The sequence below is a fragment of the Anolis sagrei genome, chromosome 1, assembly GCF_037176765.1.
Source record: "Anolis sagrei isolate rAnoSag1 chromosome 1, rAnoSag1.mat, whole genome shotgun sequence".
NCBI classification, from domain to species: Eukaryota; Metazoa; Chordata; class Lepidosauria; order Squamata; family Dactyloidae; genus Anolis; species Anolis sagrei.
This window is the reverse complement of record NC_090021.1, coordinates 34,942,688-34,959,930: the sequence shown is the minus strand read 5'-3', so window position 1 is coordinate 34,959,930 and position 17,243 is coordinate 34,942,688. Positions and strand designations below refer to the sequence as shown.

Here is a 17,243-nt window from a genome sequence, read left to right as displayed (position 1 = left end):
AGGAGGAAACAATAAAATCGCTTTGGCTGAAGAACTAGCCGGGGAGATTTTCTGGGTTCGGACAGATAGTTCGTGCACAACAAAAACAGTGGATTGAAAATGGGGTTTTATTGATTCTAATTAGGAACATGTTAAATAAGATTTACCTGGAAACCATGCTTGTGGCTATTCTGACTGATGGGGTCTCTTGAACGTATTCAAAATGCCCCCGTATTTTTACTCCAATGTGTGGAATGTTTTTCCCAGTAGCGAAATAAAAGAGATTAGGAAATATTCACAACAAGCATCTTGCTGCTTCCTCTATCTTTTTATTTCCTTTCTTTTCCCATGAATTCAATGGCCAATCTATATGTCTTATAATGTTGTCATGAAAATGGGTGTTGACATTTTATGAAGCATAATTTAAGAAAGAAAAAGAAAACATGATTTATTCCATTGGTTCACTCCGTTTATCTCCTTATTCAAAATTAATTTCAAAAAATAAAAAGCATTGCTGCAAATATAGAGTTTTGATCATTATTAATTTACAGCACAGTCTGTCCATGCCAACAGAAGTAAGCTGTATTGAGCTCAGACAACCGACTCCTAGCCCAGATATGTGTGTAGTAGACTGTAAGAATAAAACTCTGTATATATTGATTGGGAGTAAATCCCTTAACCTAATGTTTTTTAATAGACTTGGGTAATATTGCACTTTGAATTTATAAATTTAGTTAGCTAAAGAAAACCTGGGACATATGAAAATATTTACTCTTATTTTGGTAAATTTTGGTTAAAACAAATAATAAAAGCCAACTTCAAATCGACTGATTAATGGAAGGCTGAATATGTGAGAGAATGTGTTGGTCCCAACCAAAAGTTTATCATGAAAAGCTGTTTATCAGAAAATGCTAAAACTGCTATCCATCATCTTTAAATGAGATAAATATTCCCCATTGATCAGTTTAATAATGGAAGTGCATTGAAGAAGAAACGATTTATTTTGTTGGTGTCCCATGAAACAATGAGCATTCAGCTCTGAACCTTTTAATGAGAAATAACACAAAAGTCTGTTTTTTTTAAAAAAAAAACCTGCTTTAATTTGAATACACCATCTGCTTTACTAGAGTGTCCACTCAATTTAAAAATATTCCTCTGCCACTTTCTGTCCTACATCAACAACATTCACAATGATGCATTGCAGACTGAAAGTGTTCCTCTTGTCACTGGTGAAAGAAGACCTTATTAATAATAATAAAGCACGCTAGATGTGATGACTTGCAGTGGGCTTTTGCATTTGTTTTGTGAAGGACTGATATACTTCACCTTTCTGACATACACATTTGTAAAGTACCAGAGAGAAATAGATCAGAAGTCTGGAATAAGTGACACAACAGAGCATTTAAAAAATATCATTTTGGAATGAATTTTGACAGGGTTAAAGCCATCAACTGGAGTTTCAGCATACAGTTAAGTCTCACAGTTGACATCAATGAGATTTAAGCAGCCTATCTGCAGGCAAGTTGGCAGTTGCCTTCAACATCCTTATTAAGCCAGTTACTCAATAGTGGAGTTGCCTTTGCTTTATATATATCTGGTTAGTATCAATGTAGTGGTTATCTTAGCCACCAGCAGTAAAGATCTGGGTCCACTGGTCCAGCGGTCTTTTCACCTAGAGATTTAGACAAACAGAAGTACCTGCACATTTCAATCTGTTGTATGCTGTTGTGTTAGTCTAAAGCAGTTGGGCAATCTTTGGTAGACCTAGAACCATATATGACCTATAGACTCATTTTATGCAGCCCCCAGACTGCTTTAGAAACCCTTTCCTGATTATTGGTCTAGATATCTGGCAATAATTCTACATCTTTTTCCCAGTAGAGAAGAAGAGAAGGGGGATATCCCAAAGAGAGAGGGAAACAGGGCAAGGCCTGTCTTTCTTTGATTCTGTGACCTGTATCTGGTCTCTACGAAATGCTTTCTGAAGGAATTTGTCCCTCAGTGAAGGACAGGTTGCCTAACCATCACTGAAAACACTTTCAAAGTGTGAGGCACAACTTCCTTTGTTAAAATCCCCCAAAACTTGATTAGATAAGTACATCTAATGTGTCTCCGTGTCATATGAAGTCTTGCCTTCATCTTGTATGGGTCACATGTTTGTCTCTATAGACTAAAAACCAGATTAAAATATCTGAGAAGATAGTTTTGACCAACAGTCTGAAACTTTCCTGTTTTGCCTGTATTACATGTATGTCAAATCTGCTGAGACATTTTTTTTTGCACTTGCATCATATTCATTCTTATCTTGACATAATAATAATAATAATAATAATAATAATAATAATAATAATAATAATAAACCTTTATTTATATTCTGCTCTATCTCCCCAAAGGGACTCAGGGCGGACTCCAAATCTAAAAGGCAAACATTCAATGCCCAAATACAACAACAATACATCCATACTAACAAAATTTATACAACCCAACATATAAATGTGAATTATGACTTAACAACTAAAATTAAATGAAAAGCACAGCCTGTTATAACAGACATAGGGCAAAACATCAAATATTGAATGGAAACAATAATTTCCCAATATATTACTAGAAAGAGTGAGTAACAGTATCAGATGGGGCATGCACAGTCTAAATGCATAGAGTATTGGATGCTTCCCACATGTTGCCTTCATTTTTTCAGCTACTATTTCAGAAACATCCTTTTGAAGTTGGTTGAGGGAGCTGGGGGTGGTAACGGCCGACAGGGAGCTCTGGCGTAGGCTGGTCCATGAGGTCACGAATAGTCGGAGACGACTGAACGAATGAACAACAATCTAAAAAAAAAAAGATATTCCTGATTAAGAGTAAATTTTTCAAACTGCATTGGACTTAATGCCCTTTTACGAATGAACATATACCTTTATGTGTTATATTAATGACTATTTCCATTTTGCAATGGCACCCCTTTGATGTATTCTCAGTTTTTCAATCCAGTCTTCAGTTTCCATCATAGCACGAAAGTATATCCTACCACACAGTGTGGTAATTACTGTGAAACAGCTTTTTAGCTGAAATCAACTGTGCTTATACCATTCAGATCTATTTTTTCCTGTTCTTTTTAAAGATTTTATTAGAGTGTGAAACTGAACACTTAGCAGTAGAGCAGAGGTTGTAAAACATTATTGACTGAATTATTCACATTAGGGATCATCTGGTTTCTGAGATGGAAAATGCAAATTGGAAACAGGTACCAGAAATTACAGAATTTAGACTTGCTTTATTCTTTTTCTTTTTCTGCTGAGTTATTCTTATCAGACTTTCCCCAAGTGGAAAATTATATTATTTCAGATGCTTCTAGAAGACAGACTTCACTTAAAAGATCCAGGTATCATCAAGCCCAACCCTGTGCAGAGACAAATTTACATGGTCAGCAGGACTCTTTACACAATCTTGATTTTTGTTTTCCACTGACTTTCTCTTTCTTTAGAGATCTCATTCTTGTATTTTTGAATGTTTATGTGTATAGATTGAAAGGGAGTGAAGAACTACATGTTGTAGAAGTCCATAGTAAACATTTTTTGTGGCATTACTGCTTTGTCCTACAGAATTGAGATAATCCATGTTTTCATATCACTAATATATCTCCACTGTTTTGTTCATATATTTCTACTTGATGAAACAGTCTTCACCTTTTAATTGCATGGCTGGGCTCCAGAATCCCTCAGACAAGAAAAGCCACTGAGATGTTGACTTTCAAAAAGTCTAGAGTCTAAGTGAGAAGAAAGAAAGTGGAATGATTAGTAGTGGTAATATATACCTCGATTTCTCTTTGCAGATAACAAGATTGTCTCCCATTTGCTGGTGGCGGAACCAGAGAAGATCTATGCCATGCCTGATCCTACTGTGCCAGACAGTGACATCAAAGCCCTAACCACTCTTTGTGACCTGGCAGACAGAGAGCTGGTGGTCATCATCGGATGGGCTAAACATATTCCAGGTACAGAATATATACCTTATATGACTGTTAAAATGCTTAGGTATGTTTTTGTTCTATGTTTTCTTTTTTCTGTATAAGTTATATGCACCTTGGACATAATAAGAGTTTCCCCTGCCTTCTGGAGGTTGTGTTCATAGTATGTACCTTGATCATATTGAAATCGTATATACATACACATATGTAAAGGCTTTCCTGCTGCAGACTGCATGACTTGCACCAAGCTGGAGGGTCTCACATTAAATATCAAGTTAGTCAGGTCAACCTTGGTGATGTGAGGTATTTCTGAAGTTGGTAGAGAAACTGAGAAATGGTGATGAGTATGTGTAATATGTGGGAACAAGATGTCGGAGATGACAGAAAAAGTTTGAAACAGTGGGTTTAATTGTTTCAATATGCAAAAGGATCTTGAGGTACTTAGAGACTGAGAGTTGGGTTCATGATAGTTACCAAAGCTGAAGAGAGCTAGACACTATTTTTCTTCATTCCCACATCCAATTTAGTTGATGATCATTCTGTATAGATATATTCCTTTGTACAGGAAGAAGGACTGATGACTAGTCCACATATCTCAAGCAGAAAACACAGACTGTGAAAATGGATGCTGATGTTTGCATAATGTCTGCTTGAATGTCCTAGTGTTTCACACCATTCCAGATTAGTTGAGGATTCAAGGCAGGGCTCACTTTCCATTTACAGTTTCTTGTGCCTCTGCCTTAGCAAAGTGTGGCTACAAAATCTTCGGAATTTGAGCCCAAGAAGTGTTAATAATCACAAGCCACTTGTGAAAATGACTCTGTGTCACCATTTATCACCTATATCTTGTAGATAAGAAAAAGCAATACTTTTTTATCCTTTCTTTCCTCTGGTTCATTCAAGTCAACAGTAACTGAACTCAACATTTTGGAAAGGGTCTGAATCCATAAATGCATTAAGATCAGGTTCTTCCTTTTATTCAGTGAAGTTGTGTTCTTACCAAGTGAGTGTGACATGCATACGCATGCACACCATTGCAGGACTGAGATGTCTGCATGAATATCCTAGGCACTCCAGTCTTAACTGTTCTGTGAGTTAATAGACAAGGCAGTTTCCAGAGCTGTCATTTGTTTCCTTTCACAGATATTAAATCCAGGAATTGAGAAGATGAAGAGTGAAATATCTATTCATGTTTTAGCAAGATGAAAGGTTACATTTGTAGATTTCACTCAGTTGGGATTTGTGTTGACATTACAGTATCCTAAAATAGCTGCTGATGTGCTTTAATGTCTTCAGACAGCAATTCTCCTTTTTGACTGCATGACCAATATAGTACAGACAGGTAAGCAGTTTCAGCTGCTGGTTCTCGGGTCAGTGGGACAGTATATAAACTGCTAGTTTTAATCCAAGCTTTGAAAGATTTAGTGGCTAAGGTTCTGAACCCCATTTCCAAAACAATTTCAGCACCTTGGATAGCTCATATAGAAGGAATCCCAACCTTATCCATTTACCAGAAAGAAACCAGCTACCACTATTGGTAGCAAAACCATTGACTTACCTAAATTAGTATGTGGTATTCAGTCTTCTTCGTCATCAACCTTGCTTGTTTTCAGGACAGATTCAAAACATCTCACTGGCAAGCACATAGCGCCCAAAGTTGTGCAAGTTAGTTTGGCATCTTCTTTCTGGCAGCACAAAAATCTAAGGAGTCGCAGCCACATCTACAACCACCTAAGAATACCTTCTTATGACTCCCAAAATCAATTGCTGGGGGCTAGTCTAGCTACCTTTTCACATGCTTTGTGTGCCCTCTTTCCAGGCAACAACACACATTCTTTCCTGTCCTGGGGACCTATATGGTTTAAACATTCTTTCACTTCTTGCCTCCACCTTTTCAATTGATTTGCTACAGTCCTCTTTTACTCAGCCTTGTCTCTCTGCCATGACCCCATATTTTCTTCTATTCCCTGCCTCGCAGATCTCCTCCTACTCTATTGATCTTCATTTATCCATCTTATGTCTACGTCCATTTGTCTCTTTGCCTCCCATTTAGTTTCATAGCTCTCAGCTACTTGTTAGCATCAAGAATAAATGCAACTGCAAGTACTCTGTTTTCCCTTAGCAATTTTGTTAAAAAGCAGTCTAATCCCCTTGTTTCACAAATCATACCATTATTCAGGATAGGCAGCTGTGCCAGTTGCAGGGTGATGGGGAGCGTGGGGTCACCGTAGATTCCAAAAATGCGGGGGGGGGGGGATGAAATATTGTTAAAATAACTGAAAAAGTGCAAAGTTAGTGATGCAACATATTTAAAAGGGGAATTGACATTCCTGGAGGCTTCCAGAGAAAGCAAGTCCCCACTTTTTATTGGATGGAACAATGGGGTCTGGGGAGCGTGGAGGCTTCAAAAGCTGTGAAATTCCTGCAATACGTGATCATTGAAAGACTATCCTTCCCTCCAGACATCTCTCCATTCATCCATTATGAGGCAATATATTAGGACTGTGCCAACAGTTTGCATAGTTCATTTAAACTCCAAAAATGGGGTGGGACAATAAAGAGCAAACAAACCAACAATTTGGGGAACTCTTTCGCCACCTCATCACAACGGCGACATGCACTGATTTTAGCCCAGGTCACCCACGGGGCTGGCTGACTCCCATCACATAATGCCATGCTGGCTCTGTGGGTGAAGGTGGCTGGAGCTGGCACATGCTGCTGGCAGGACAACACCGGAGAGTTCCCATGTTGCCATACAATCTATGGGGGGGGGGGGGAGCTGTGCACATCACGTGCACTCACACTTCCCCCATATGATTGTCTTCACTTGGATCCAGGAAATTTGGGGCATGGGGTACCAGATTCCCCTTGTTCCTCTATGAACTGGAGCAATGACAACAGCTGTCTGATGAGCTCGTAAATCTCTCTGCCATCCTTTGGATGGGATTGAAATAGCACTATTCTATAATTGTAGTAGTCTTGGAACCTTGTTGGAGAAATTAGAGCTTGCTGTGATGCCAATTTTCAGCTCCACGACAACTCATTGAATTAATTATAAAAATAATACAAAGGGAAACACAATCCTTCCCCAGTTTCTAGTATCACCATTACTTGTTAAGCGAATCATCATCATCATCATCATCATCATCATCATCATCATCATCTAATTACGTACTAATCGCCCTCCATCCGAGAATGCTCCAGGTGATTTACAGCTAAATTGTAAAAGATAAAATACATACATACAAAAAATAAAAATTAACAGGGATCGAATGCTCTAGTAAAAAGCCAGGTCTTAAGTGCTTGAGTAAAAGGCCCTAAGTCACGCATGGCTCTCATATAGGGCGGCAAGGAATTCCATAAGGCAGGGGCAGAAATAGAAAAAGCCCTGCGTCTGGTCCTTTCCAAGTGCATTTCTCTAGGACCCGGTATATAGAGTAAGTCGAGTTGGGCTGGTCGTTGTGACCTCCGACGATGGGAGAAGGAGAGGCGGTCCCTAAGGTACAATGGACCCTGGCCGTAAAGAATTTTAAAGGTCAGAACTAACATCTTATACAGGCCACGGTACTCAGTTGGAAGCCAATGTAAATGTTGCAGCACTGGTGTTATATGGCATTTCATGGGCGTTCTTGTGAGTAACCTGGCTGCCGCATTCTGAACAATTCGGAGCTTTCGGGTCGTAGACATTGGAAGGCCAACATACAGGGCATTGCAATAGTCCAGCCTAGACGTGACCGTGGCATGGATGACAGTTGCTAGAGCCTCGTCAGATAGATAGGGTGCCAGCTGCCTCGCTTGTCGTAGATGGAAAAAGGCCTTTTTGCTGGCAGCAGCGACCTGAGCTTCCATTGTCAGCTGCAAATCCAGGATGACACCTAAGCTCTTAACAGTGCTCAATGGAGATAGGGTGGCACCATCGAAGGTGGGCAATGAAGGTGCTGAATAGTGGCTGGGGATTAGTGTTTCAGTGAGTTGGGTTATTCATCTGCAGTTTAATCCAAATTCTAAGGAAGCTATTCAATGTGTTGAACAGTGCCTTCACCTTCAAATAATTTCAGTGCCTTGGATAGCTCTTTTAATATCAGACTGAAACCTGCAGCAAATTTACAATTCCCCTGATTTTGAAGTCACCAACTGATGTAGGTTTTGAATTTTTTTTATAATTGCTCCCTCCACAATTATATCATTGCTCAAAAACGCTTCCCAAGTTCATGGCCTATGAATGGGGGTGTCAAACTGGTGCAACAACCCCCCCCCCCCCACCACACACACACAAACACATTTGTTCTATACTTTCAGTAATTCAAAATGAATTAGCACTTCTAACAACGTTCTCCCTAATCCCTTTTTATCATAATTTAATGATTCCTCAATTGAATTCATTTAAAGCTTAAGTTTTAGGTGTGTTTCAGTCCATATGCATTAATAACATTAATTTAATTGTGATTTGGAGCATCATTAACCAAGTGCTAGATCATATAACTCCCAGAAAGACGAGGTGCAGATTTTTATTAAATGTGTGAAGGAACCAATAGATTTTGAGACCTGAATTACTGTGATGCATAATCAAAACTGGCACATTTTGTACCTAAAAATCCAGAGTCTCATCAAAACTGGGTCATCATGATTTTAAGTGCTTACCCACTGTTTTTTTTTGTTTGTTCTGGATATGCACCATATTGATATTATAAATGTAATGGACAATAGCATGTCTTAAATATGAAGCTAGCCAGCCAGCCAGCATAAAGCATCAGGTTGTTATAGTGGTCTGAGTGTTGGACCAGCATTCTGCATTGCCAAGGTTCACATCTCTCCCTGCTGAACCATGGAAACCCAATGAGTGATCTTGAGCAACTTACACATTTTAAGCCTCAGGGAGAGATCAGGACAAACAATTTCTGAACAAATCTTGCAAAAGAAAACTCCCAGAAGTCAGCCAGTAACTGGGAGGCAGAACACAACAGCCGCCAAGAATGCTGCATGATAGTTTTTTTTCCCCATGAGTCAGACATCTTTAAATTTAATCAGTCAAAATCCATTTACAGATCTTCAGTGTGCTACCATCTGAGATTTAAGAACATGATAATGATTGAGAACCAGAGAACTGGAAAAATCTAGGAGTAGGTTGAATATTTTTTTGAATATATCTTTCTCTTTTCAAGATAGTTCCACTGAAAATAGTTAGAAAGAAGAACATGTTTCTGCACACAATTAACTACTAAAGCCCCCCCCCCCCCCCCAATTTGTGTGGAATAAACAGTATCTCTGAACACTTTAAAGAAAGATTAGACAAAGTAATGGAAGATGGGTCTTTGGAAGATATTAGGTAAGATAACTGAATGGTATCTTTAAATACAGAGATGCTTGTTCTGTTTTAATGGATCTTTTATGGTGTTTTATTGACACACTGTTAGCCACTTTAGATCTCAAATCATGGGAGAATAGAACCATAAACTTTTTCCCCAAATAGATTATAGCTCCTGAGTTCCAGACACTAGAAGGAAACAGCAAGAAATCACTTGCAAATATTTTTATAAGCTTCTAGTATATCTTGTTGGATCACATATACTTGCTTCCAATCCAGCTGGACAGTATTCACAATCTCTCTCTCAGTTATTAAGTAATTGATATTAGCTACTGTATTAAAATGAAACGGAAATCTTTTCAGAATATACAGAAAACACAGAAAAGGCACAATAATGGAGATCAGGAAAATATTTTTAAAAATTAATACAAGAGTTTAGTTGTGCAAACTGTGGCTGGAATCTAGCTGTCAGGCCTGACAAGAGTAGAGTAGGATCATAAAATCAATGGAAAACATGATGTCAACAATGATTCCATTGATTCAGTAGATCTACTCTAATTGGGACTAACAACTTGGATTTAGGATGATAGATTTTGCAAACACCTAGGTGATGAGCAGGTAATACATAACAAGCCTATTTAATACAACAAGACTACAGTATACAGTTTGTTTATTTGGATCCAGGGTTTTTTTAACACATAAAGGGAAAGAGAAAAATCTTCATAAAATCATCAATTCCCCCTTCCAAAAGTGTGCTTCCCTGGATTGAGGGACCTTTGGGACAATGCGAGGTGGTGGTGCAGGGGATGCAGAGGTAAGGGAAATCTGCAAATATTTCTTATATCTTCCTATTGGCCAGAGGCATCTGAATAGAACTCCATTTGGGGAATGCTCTCAATTTGGGGAAGGATGAAATGGTTACAACACTTTATATCACAACAGCTGACTATATTGGGTTCTAGTTCAGGAAAGATTCTCTGACTCAGTACAAGTGTCTCTGAATGGAAGATGAAGAAGGCAAATCCATATCCACTTCATATCCATACCCATCTCTATTGAAAGCTGCTTCACCAATGGAAGGCTAATCCATATCCACTTCATATCCATACACATCTTTATTGAAAGCTGCTTCACGGTAATGAGAACCCTTCCGCTATTTGGCTCTGATTTATCCTCAGTTATCAAAACAAAGCATTAATATCAGTATTCCAATTCATAATGTTGACATCTGCACATTTCTCCCTAATTCACTTTGTCAGTAACAATGCCCTATAATTCTCCTTATTTCACCTGGTCCATTAGAAAAACAAATTTGGAGCAGGAAACTGGAGCGAGAGATGCTCGAGCCTGTCCTGTTTGCCCAACCCAGAGTGACTTGGATTTGTTCTTGAATAAATCTGGGGAAATAGGCACTCATTACATGTTCATGTATTACACGAGTCCTCAGTTGAATATATATGCACAAAAGTCTATATCCACAATTGATTTTGGATACCTGCCTGTATTTGAAATTTCAGAATGTATCCAGAAAGAACATAAAGTACAGTAGTTCTTTACCACTGCATCTTATCTTCTGAGACACGTTTTGTTTTATCAGGCCTTGTCTCTACCAGTAGAGCCGAACAATATAAAGTGCAATTTTGAATCATTCTAATTACTTCCCCAAACCAAATAATAACCAACAATCAATATGCATCTAAATCATAATTTGCTTAGAAAGGAGGACAGCAACACTCATTCGGAATTGCTCCATATTTTCCTTACAGAAGAAATTTAGTTGTTCAGAGTTTGCATCACAAATGGCTTATAAACGAGCTTTTGAATCATGAGCAATGTTTTTCTGGTACAGTTAACTTATTTCTGTCTCCTTAAACTAGTTTGTCTTTATGCTTTGAATGCTACAGTAATTTCTTTAATCAAATTGATGGAAGTCCCTTTCCCAGCCCACACTGAAACCAATTTATTGGTCATGATACGCCAGCTATGTTACTAACAGTCGTAACGAACTGTCAGGCAATATCGCAGTGAAGCTAATTTGAAGTCATTAGGTGTGCAGCGTTCAGGCAACAATTTGTTACAGTGGTTAGGAACACAGCTGACATTTCTGAATGGCTTTGTTCAGAGCAGGTCTAGATGAGCCCAAGCAAATTGTAAACTAATTTAAACATCACTCTGTATTATACTAGCTACTTTGTCTTACACTGGTTGCTAATAAAGCACCCCAGATTAAGTCAAAGCTAGTTAAATAGGTGAGTTTGAGTTTCATCTCTAGACAATGCCTACATCAGTCTTACCAGTATGGGGGCATTCACCCTAGAAGTCAGTCAATAACACATCATAGTGATTGCCAAATTTCTTTTATCTGTTTGATTTGTGCTGTGAGTAGAACGCATGGCATAGACTTGCTTATGGGTGTGGAATAAAGCAAGAAATTGAGAGTAGGAGAGAGAGAGAAGGAGACAATGAACACAAATAATGGTTCAGTGCCTGGTGTTAGCAATGAAAGCTGCTGGGTGCTTTAGACTGGCATTCTAAATTACAGACCAGGCATTTGAACCAGTTGTGAGTTATTGTGGAATACTTAAACAGCAGGCCAGCATCGGAGACAAATTCAAAACCTGGCTTGTGATGCTATGGGAGGCCTATTAGCCAACTACACAAAATGGTGCACACTTGGCAGGAGGGAAAGGAAAAGTGAATTGGATACAGAAGCTATCTTCTTGTAAGCCTTTTTATAATGCCAAATTCATTGATAATTTTTTCACTTACTATTGGGTCCTGTATCAACTCAATACCAAATGCAGAGGAGAGATAAAAACTGGTGAGCTTGGTATTTTAATGGCATGATACCATGTCTGCAAAAATCAAATTCTATTATTGATATCAATATAATTTGCACATATTTGCCAAATTTATCTGAACACTTAAGTATTGAGATGACAAATTTGAGATGACATTTTTGTAAACAACTACAATGGTTTTTCTGGTGTCACTTTTTAATCTGTGTGATTGTTCTCATTCTTCTAAAATAAAATCTAAAATATTTCGCATACCCATCATCTAGCCTATGCAACTTTTCGCACTATAGATTATTATAGATTGGTATGTAAAATAAAATGTTTGTGACAGAGGATAACTGAGAATACCCAAATACACACACACACATCTTTTATATTACACTCTCTCAGTGTAATACACAATTTATCATACAAACACACACATGTATTTATACTATTACTTTAAGAAAATATATCCTACCCTTTGGATACAAGCATCTCCAAAAAGGCCTTTCAAAATATTTGAAAACAAACCTAATAGTAAATAGCACACTGGCAAACTCTCTCTGAATAAAGATCACTCTGTGCTAGGGTTGCCTTAGGGTTGCTGGAAGTTGGAAATAACTTCAGGGCACACAAAAATAACAAGAATAACTTTCATTGAAAACATAAATGTAAGCCTGTCTTGAATTACCATTCAACAGTTGATTAAATTGAACTCAAAAATTGGCTTTAGGCCATAACCTCCAAACAAAGTTTGGGCAAATTATGTTTCATTCATAGATATTTAACAGTGAGGACTTTCTGTTTAAGACTTACAATTAAATGTGTGTAGGATAATACTGTAAGGGAATTTCTGTAATATTTTAAACTAGTAAAATCAAACATAGCATTCAATGTAAGATACTTAAAAAAGATTTTTGTTATATGACTAAACATGATTTTGCAGAGCAAATGTTAATGTAAATTCAAGTTCTTGGTTTCTTAGAAAAAGGTACAGTTGCATTCCATAAACATTTGCTTTCACTTATTTAATTTCTTAAGGTGCTGAATGAGTCACTCTTCAATTATTTACTATTTGGGTACACTCTTAAATTCTGTGCTACTGGAACTGGTCAAAATAGTTCTATAGAAATACATACACTACTACTAATACATACAGAGGGAGCCACATACACATATTCGTATATGGATAGAAAGGGGTTATCAGCATATAGAATTAGCTTACTTGCATTAATAAATCAAACAAATGAAAAGTATTGTTGTGATACATGACCACATCTTATCTGGTGATGAAAATGATCAGAGTGGCATTAGGAAATTCTTGACTTTAGTTACAGAAGCGTAAAGGCACAAGAACAGATGATGGTGCCCTAATAGCCCTTTTTAAGAATGACAGGGCCCCACCATTAGCATCCTTTTATATCCTTGGAAATTGCTCATGCCTCGCTTTTCTGGTTCCTATCTGCCTGGCTCTTTTTTATTTCTCTTTCAATTTCGTCCGCGCTCGGATAAGCGCATGCTAACACAATATGATTGAGCTGTAAAATGGAACGCTGTCGCCTCTAATCTCTTTTATGTAGATATGGAGGTTCTTCCACACTCCACTTCATTCTTTCTCCATTGTTGGCCTTTATAGAATGGGTTGCAGAGTAATGGAAGCTCACACTGTCAAATATTAGAGCTAGGTTTCACAGGGTGTGATAAGAAGATTATCAGCCCAGCAGTCAGATCTATTGTTGTTCTTTGTGTCAGATTAAAATATTCTTATGTACCGTAACTTCGTTAGCAAAATACTACAGGTATTTAAGAAGGCGCTAATGCTGATTTGTTTTTCAGTGAGATAATACCTGTATTAGCTGACCTAGATAAAGTGGTGAGTTAAATTTGCAGAACCTAACTTGAATTCTGAAAAGAAATTGGTGGTTTCATTGTGCACTACACTTGGAGAAAAGTCAGTTTTGCTTTTGAACATCTTAAAAGAATATAGGCTATTTTTTTCCCTATGAGATGAGATTCTGCTGATGTCTGACCACATTTTCAAAGTCACTTAGGCATTGTTTCTGTAATGCAACTGTCTCATTGGCATTCTACAAAAATGCGCAATGCTCTCCTTTTACTAAGTGGAAGCAGGAAACATTAAGCTCTTTAAATGTACATAACAGGAAGCTTAAGAGACAAAATGTTCTCTTGTCATTTTGTTTTGCAGACACAAAAACCCATCAACTAGCCAATGCAACTTTTTACACTTAAGATTAGTTTTAATTGGTATGAAAACATTTTATCTGGGTTTTTCTGAGTTATTCTCCCTCCCCAAATGTTTTATGTATACATTGTAAAATAAAATAAAATGTCTTCAAAGGTTTTCAGGCATGCCATTTTTTAATCTTACCATTGCTTATTGGTTGATTTCAACCAGTTAGGCAAGGTGAAGACTTGCAGTTATTTCACATAGTGCAACCGGTGCTATGTTATACATCCAAAATATTTGCATAGCATATCTAATATAGTGAAGAGATGGGAGGAAAGATGCTAAACTTGACTGAAATTCAAAGCTTAGAAATAATGTATTACAAATAAATTGTCTGCTGTGTGATTTAGCATTCAGCTGTCTTTCTCCCCAGTTGAACTCAGAGTAACTATCTTAGTGATTTTTTAAATAAAAAAGTAAACATGGACTTTTAAAAATGTAATTATAAGAGAAACTAATTATTTTGGGAGCATGGTAAAACACAGCTGTACACTAGTCAAAACTGGGCAAAGGTGTTTGTGGTCACAACCTGGCTTTCCAGAAGCAGCACTGGGTTCAAGAGTACCCCAAGCTACTAACTTGATCTTTCAAAGGGAGTGCAACCCCTCTAATATGAAAAAAACATGTTCCTCGTCCTTCTGGTGGCAGTTAGAATTATTTATTTATTTATTTATTTACAGCATTTCTACCCTGCCCTTCTCAACCCCCCCCCGGGGGGGGGGGGCACTCAGGGCAGCTAACATAGGCAACAATCCAATGCCACAAAATCAATAAACAACAATATAGAACCATGAATATATAAAATAATAACATTAATTAAATAGTCACATCACATCACATAGCCATTTCCAATTACATCACAAAGCCGTTTCCAGTTATCATAACAGTCGTATGGTCCAGTTCAAAGTTCCTGGTGCTGCTGTGCTCACTCTAACTGGGCCTCGAACTGATGTGCAATTGAAAACAACATAAAAAAATAAAATCGTAATACTGACTTGAGTTTCCTTTGGTTGGAAGGCTGTGGCCCCATCTACATAGCCATATAATGTATTACATGGTCAGTATAGGCTCATATAACACAGTTTAATACTGTTAAACTTAAATGAGCTGTCAGGCCTTCTGTTTTTAATGGGCATTTGAATCCTTTTTGGTGAAAGTTTTCTTTTTTCTACTAACTATAGCAATGTAGATGGGGCTAAAGAAATGGTCCTCAGATCCAGATTGTGCCTTGAAAATAAGAGCCGTACAAAAAGGGATCAATTTTCACATTTTTGTATCAGAACTGAGGAACTTAAAAGTGAAGAGTAGTACCTTGACAAGATTTATTCAGAGGGCCTTTCTCTTTTTCTGAGGGTGAGAGAATGTGAGTTGCCCAAAGTCAGTGGTAAGTTTTCATGGCTGAAAGAGTTCAAATCTTGGTCTCTGAAGTCATACACCAACACTCACACGAGAGCTAACTCTGAAAAGCTGGTTCTCTTAATTCCAGACTGTCTTCCTTTTGCTGGTAGCTATGATACCATTTTGAAATGCAATCCAAAGGACTCTATACCAAGTGCTAGTTTGGATGTCTTTTTGACACCACTCCTGAACCCTTTAACTTAAAGAGGACATTCTGTTTTTAATGAGCATTTGCATCCTGTTTGATTGAGGTTTTCTTTTTTTCTACCACCTCCTCTGATGTTTTGCAGTTTCTATTGTTTTATCATTTCTATTTTATTTTTCTTGTTAATTATTATGTTTGTTCTGAGCCATGCTCTTTGAAGTTCAAGAGTTGGATCAAATCTATGTAATCCATCCATAATGCCAATAGTATGTTTTAAAGTGGAAAGTTGCATGTAAGCATATTATTTTAGATGGATTATATGAAACAATGAAAGACTGCTATATGTGTGTGTGTGTGTGTGTGTGTGTGTGTGTGTGTGTATGGTGCATATACAGGTACATGTACAGACTGGTATGCACATCAAATTCAAAATTATGATGTTTTCATTAGGTCCAATAGTTTAAAACTTACTGGACTAGAGAATTTCTACATATTTTAATGATGATAGGAACAATTAGGTTGGATGAAAAGATCTAAATTCTTCTCTAATTCCCTTTTCATTCAGACTGGCAATTGTGCATTGTTTGCAAATCATACTCTTTTTAGTCCGATCTGACAGGGTTGCTTCTCTTTGCCTCTCTTTTCAAGCTTTCTCTTTTCTCTATCTGTTTCTCAAAACATCTGTGGATGTGTCCATTTTATACACACACAAGCAATGGTTTTCTCTCCCCCGCCCCTCATGGTGTCCCCCTTTATCTGCTTCAACCAATCTCCAAATGAATGCATGCCTATCATGGCCTTAGCTTTGACACTCTGGATATATTGATTAATAGTTGCCCTAAGCTCCTTTTAGCAAATCAAATTTTCACTTTTAGCAAGGATTTCGCCTCTGATTTATTCAGCAAAGTGAAATGCACTAAATTGACTTTGACATTCAGGGAAAATGGCTGAAAAACAAAGAGGAGAGAAAAGAGATATAAATTGTGTGGCAGCTGGATGCACAGAAGAGGCACCGTTTTCTTTTTCTTTTTTTAAAGAGAGATCATTGCTTACTTGAAAACATGATGCATTTAAAGAGAATAGGAAACTGCTTACTGAAACTGCTTGCTGTACTATATAGGCTGCATACTTTCAAATGGCAGATTTTGCATATTAAGATGTCATTCATTGATGACCATGCCTCACAGTAAAAACATTTGAGCTTTAATGTTTTAGCTTTTATTTTTTAAAGCTATGCCCAATATTTGAAAACACAAATGGGAAAGTTATGACACTTTTGCAAAAATACCAATCTTACTATAGATTTGTTTTTTGATGTCAGTAGTCTTGACACATTAGAAGTTATGAGGTGAATCCAGATTCAATGTATGACTACCCCTGAATCCAGTGCGATGAACTGTAAATAAAGTAGCAGTCATTCA

General features: G+C 37.5%; 1 protein-coding gene across 10 annotated transcripts in view; it reads left to right on the top strand.

Annotated features, from left to right (window-relative positions):
* The window catches only part of ESRRG (estrogen related receptor gamma), a 501,516-nt gene that overhangs the window by 433,190 nt on the left and 51,083 nt on the right, over positions 1 to 17,243 (top strand). For all 10 annotated transcript variants that reach the window (XM_060754264.2, XM_060754260.2, XM_060754266.2 and 7 more), the window contains one exon: positions 3,812 to 3,973. In XM_060754264.2, the coding sequence (XP_060610247.1) occupies positions 3,812 to 3,973 (162 nt within the window). The remainder of the gene's footprint in view (positions 1 to 3,811; positions 3,974 to 17,243) is intronic.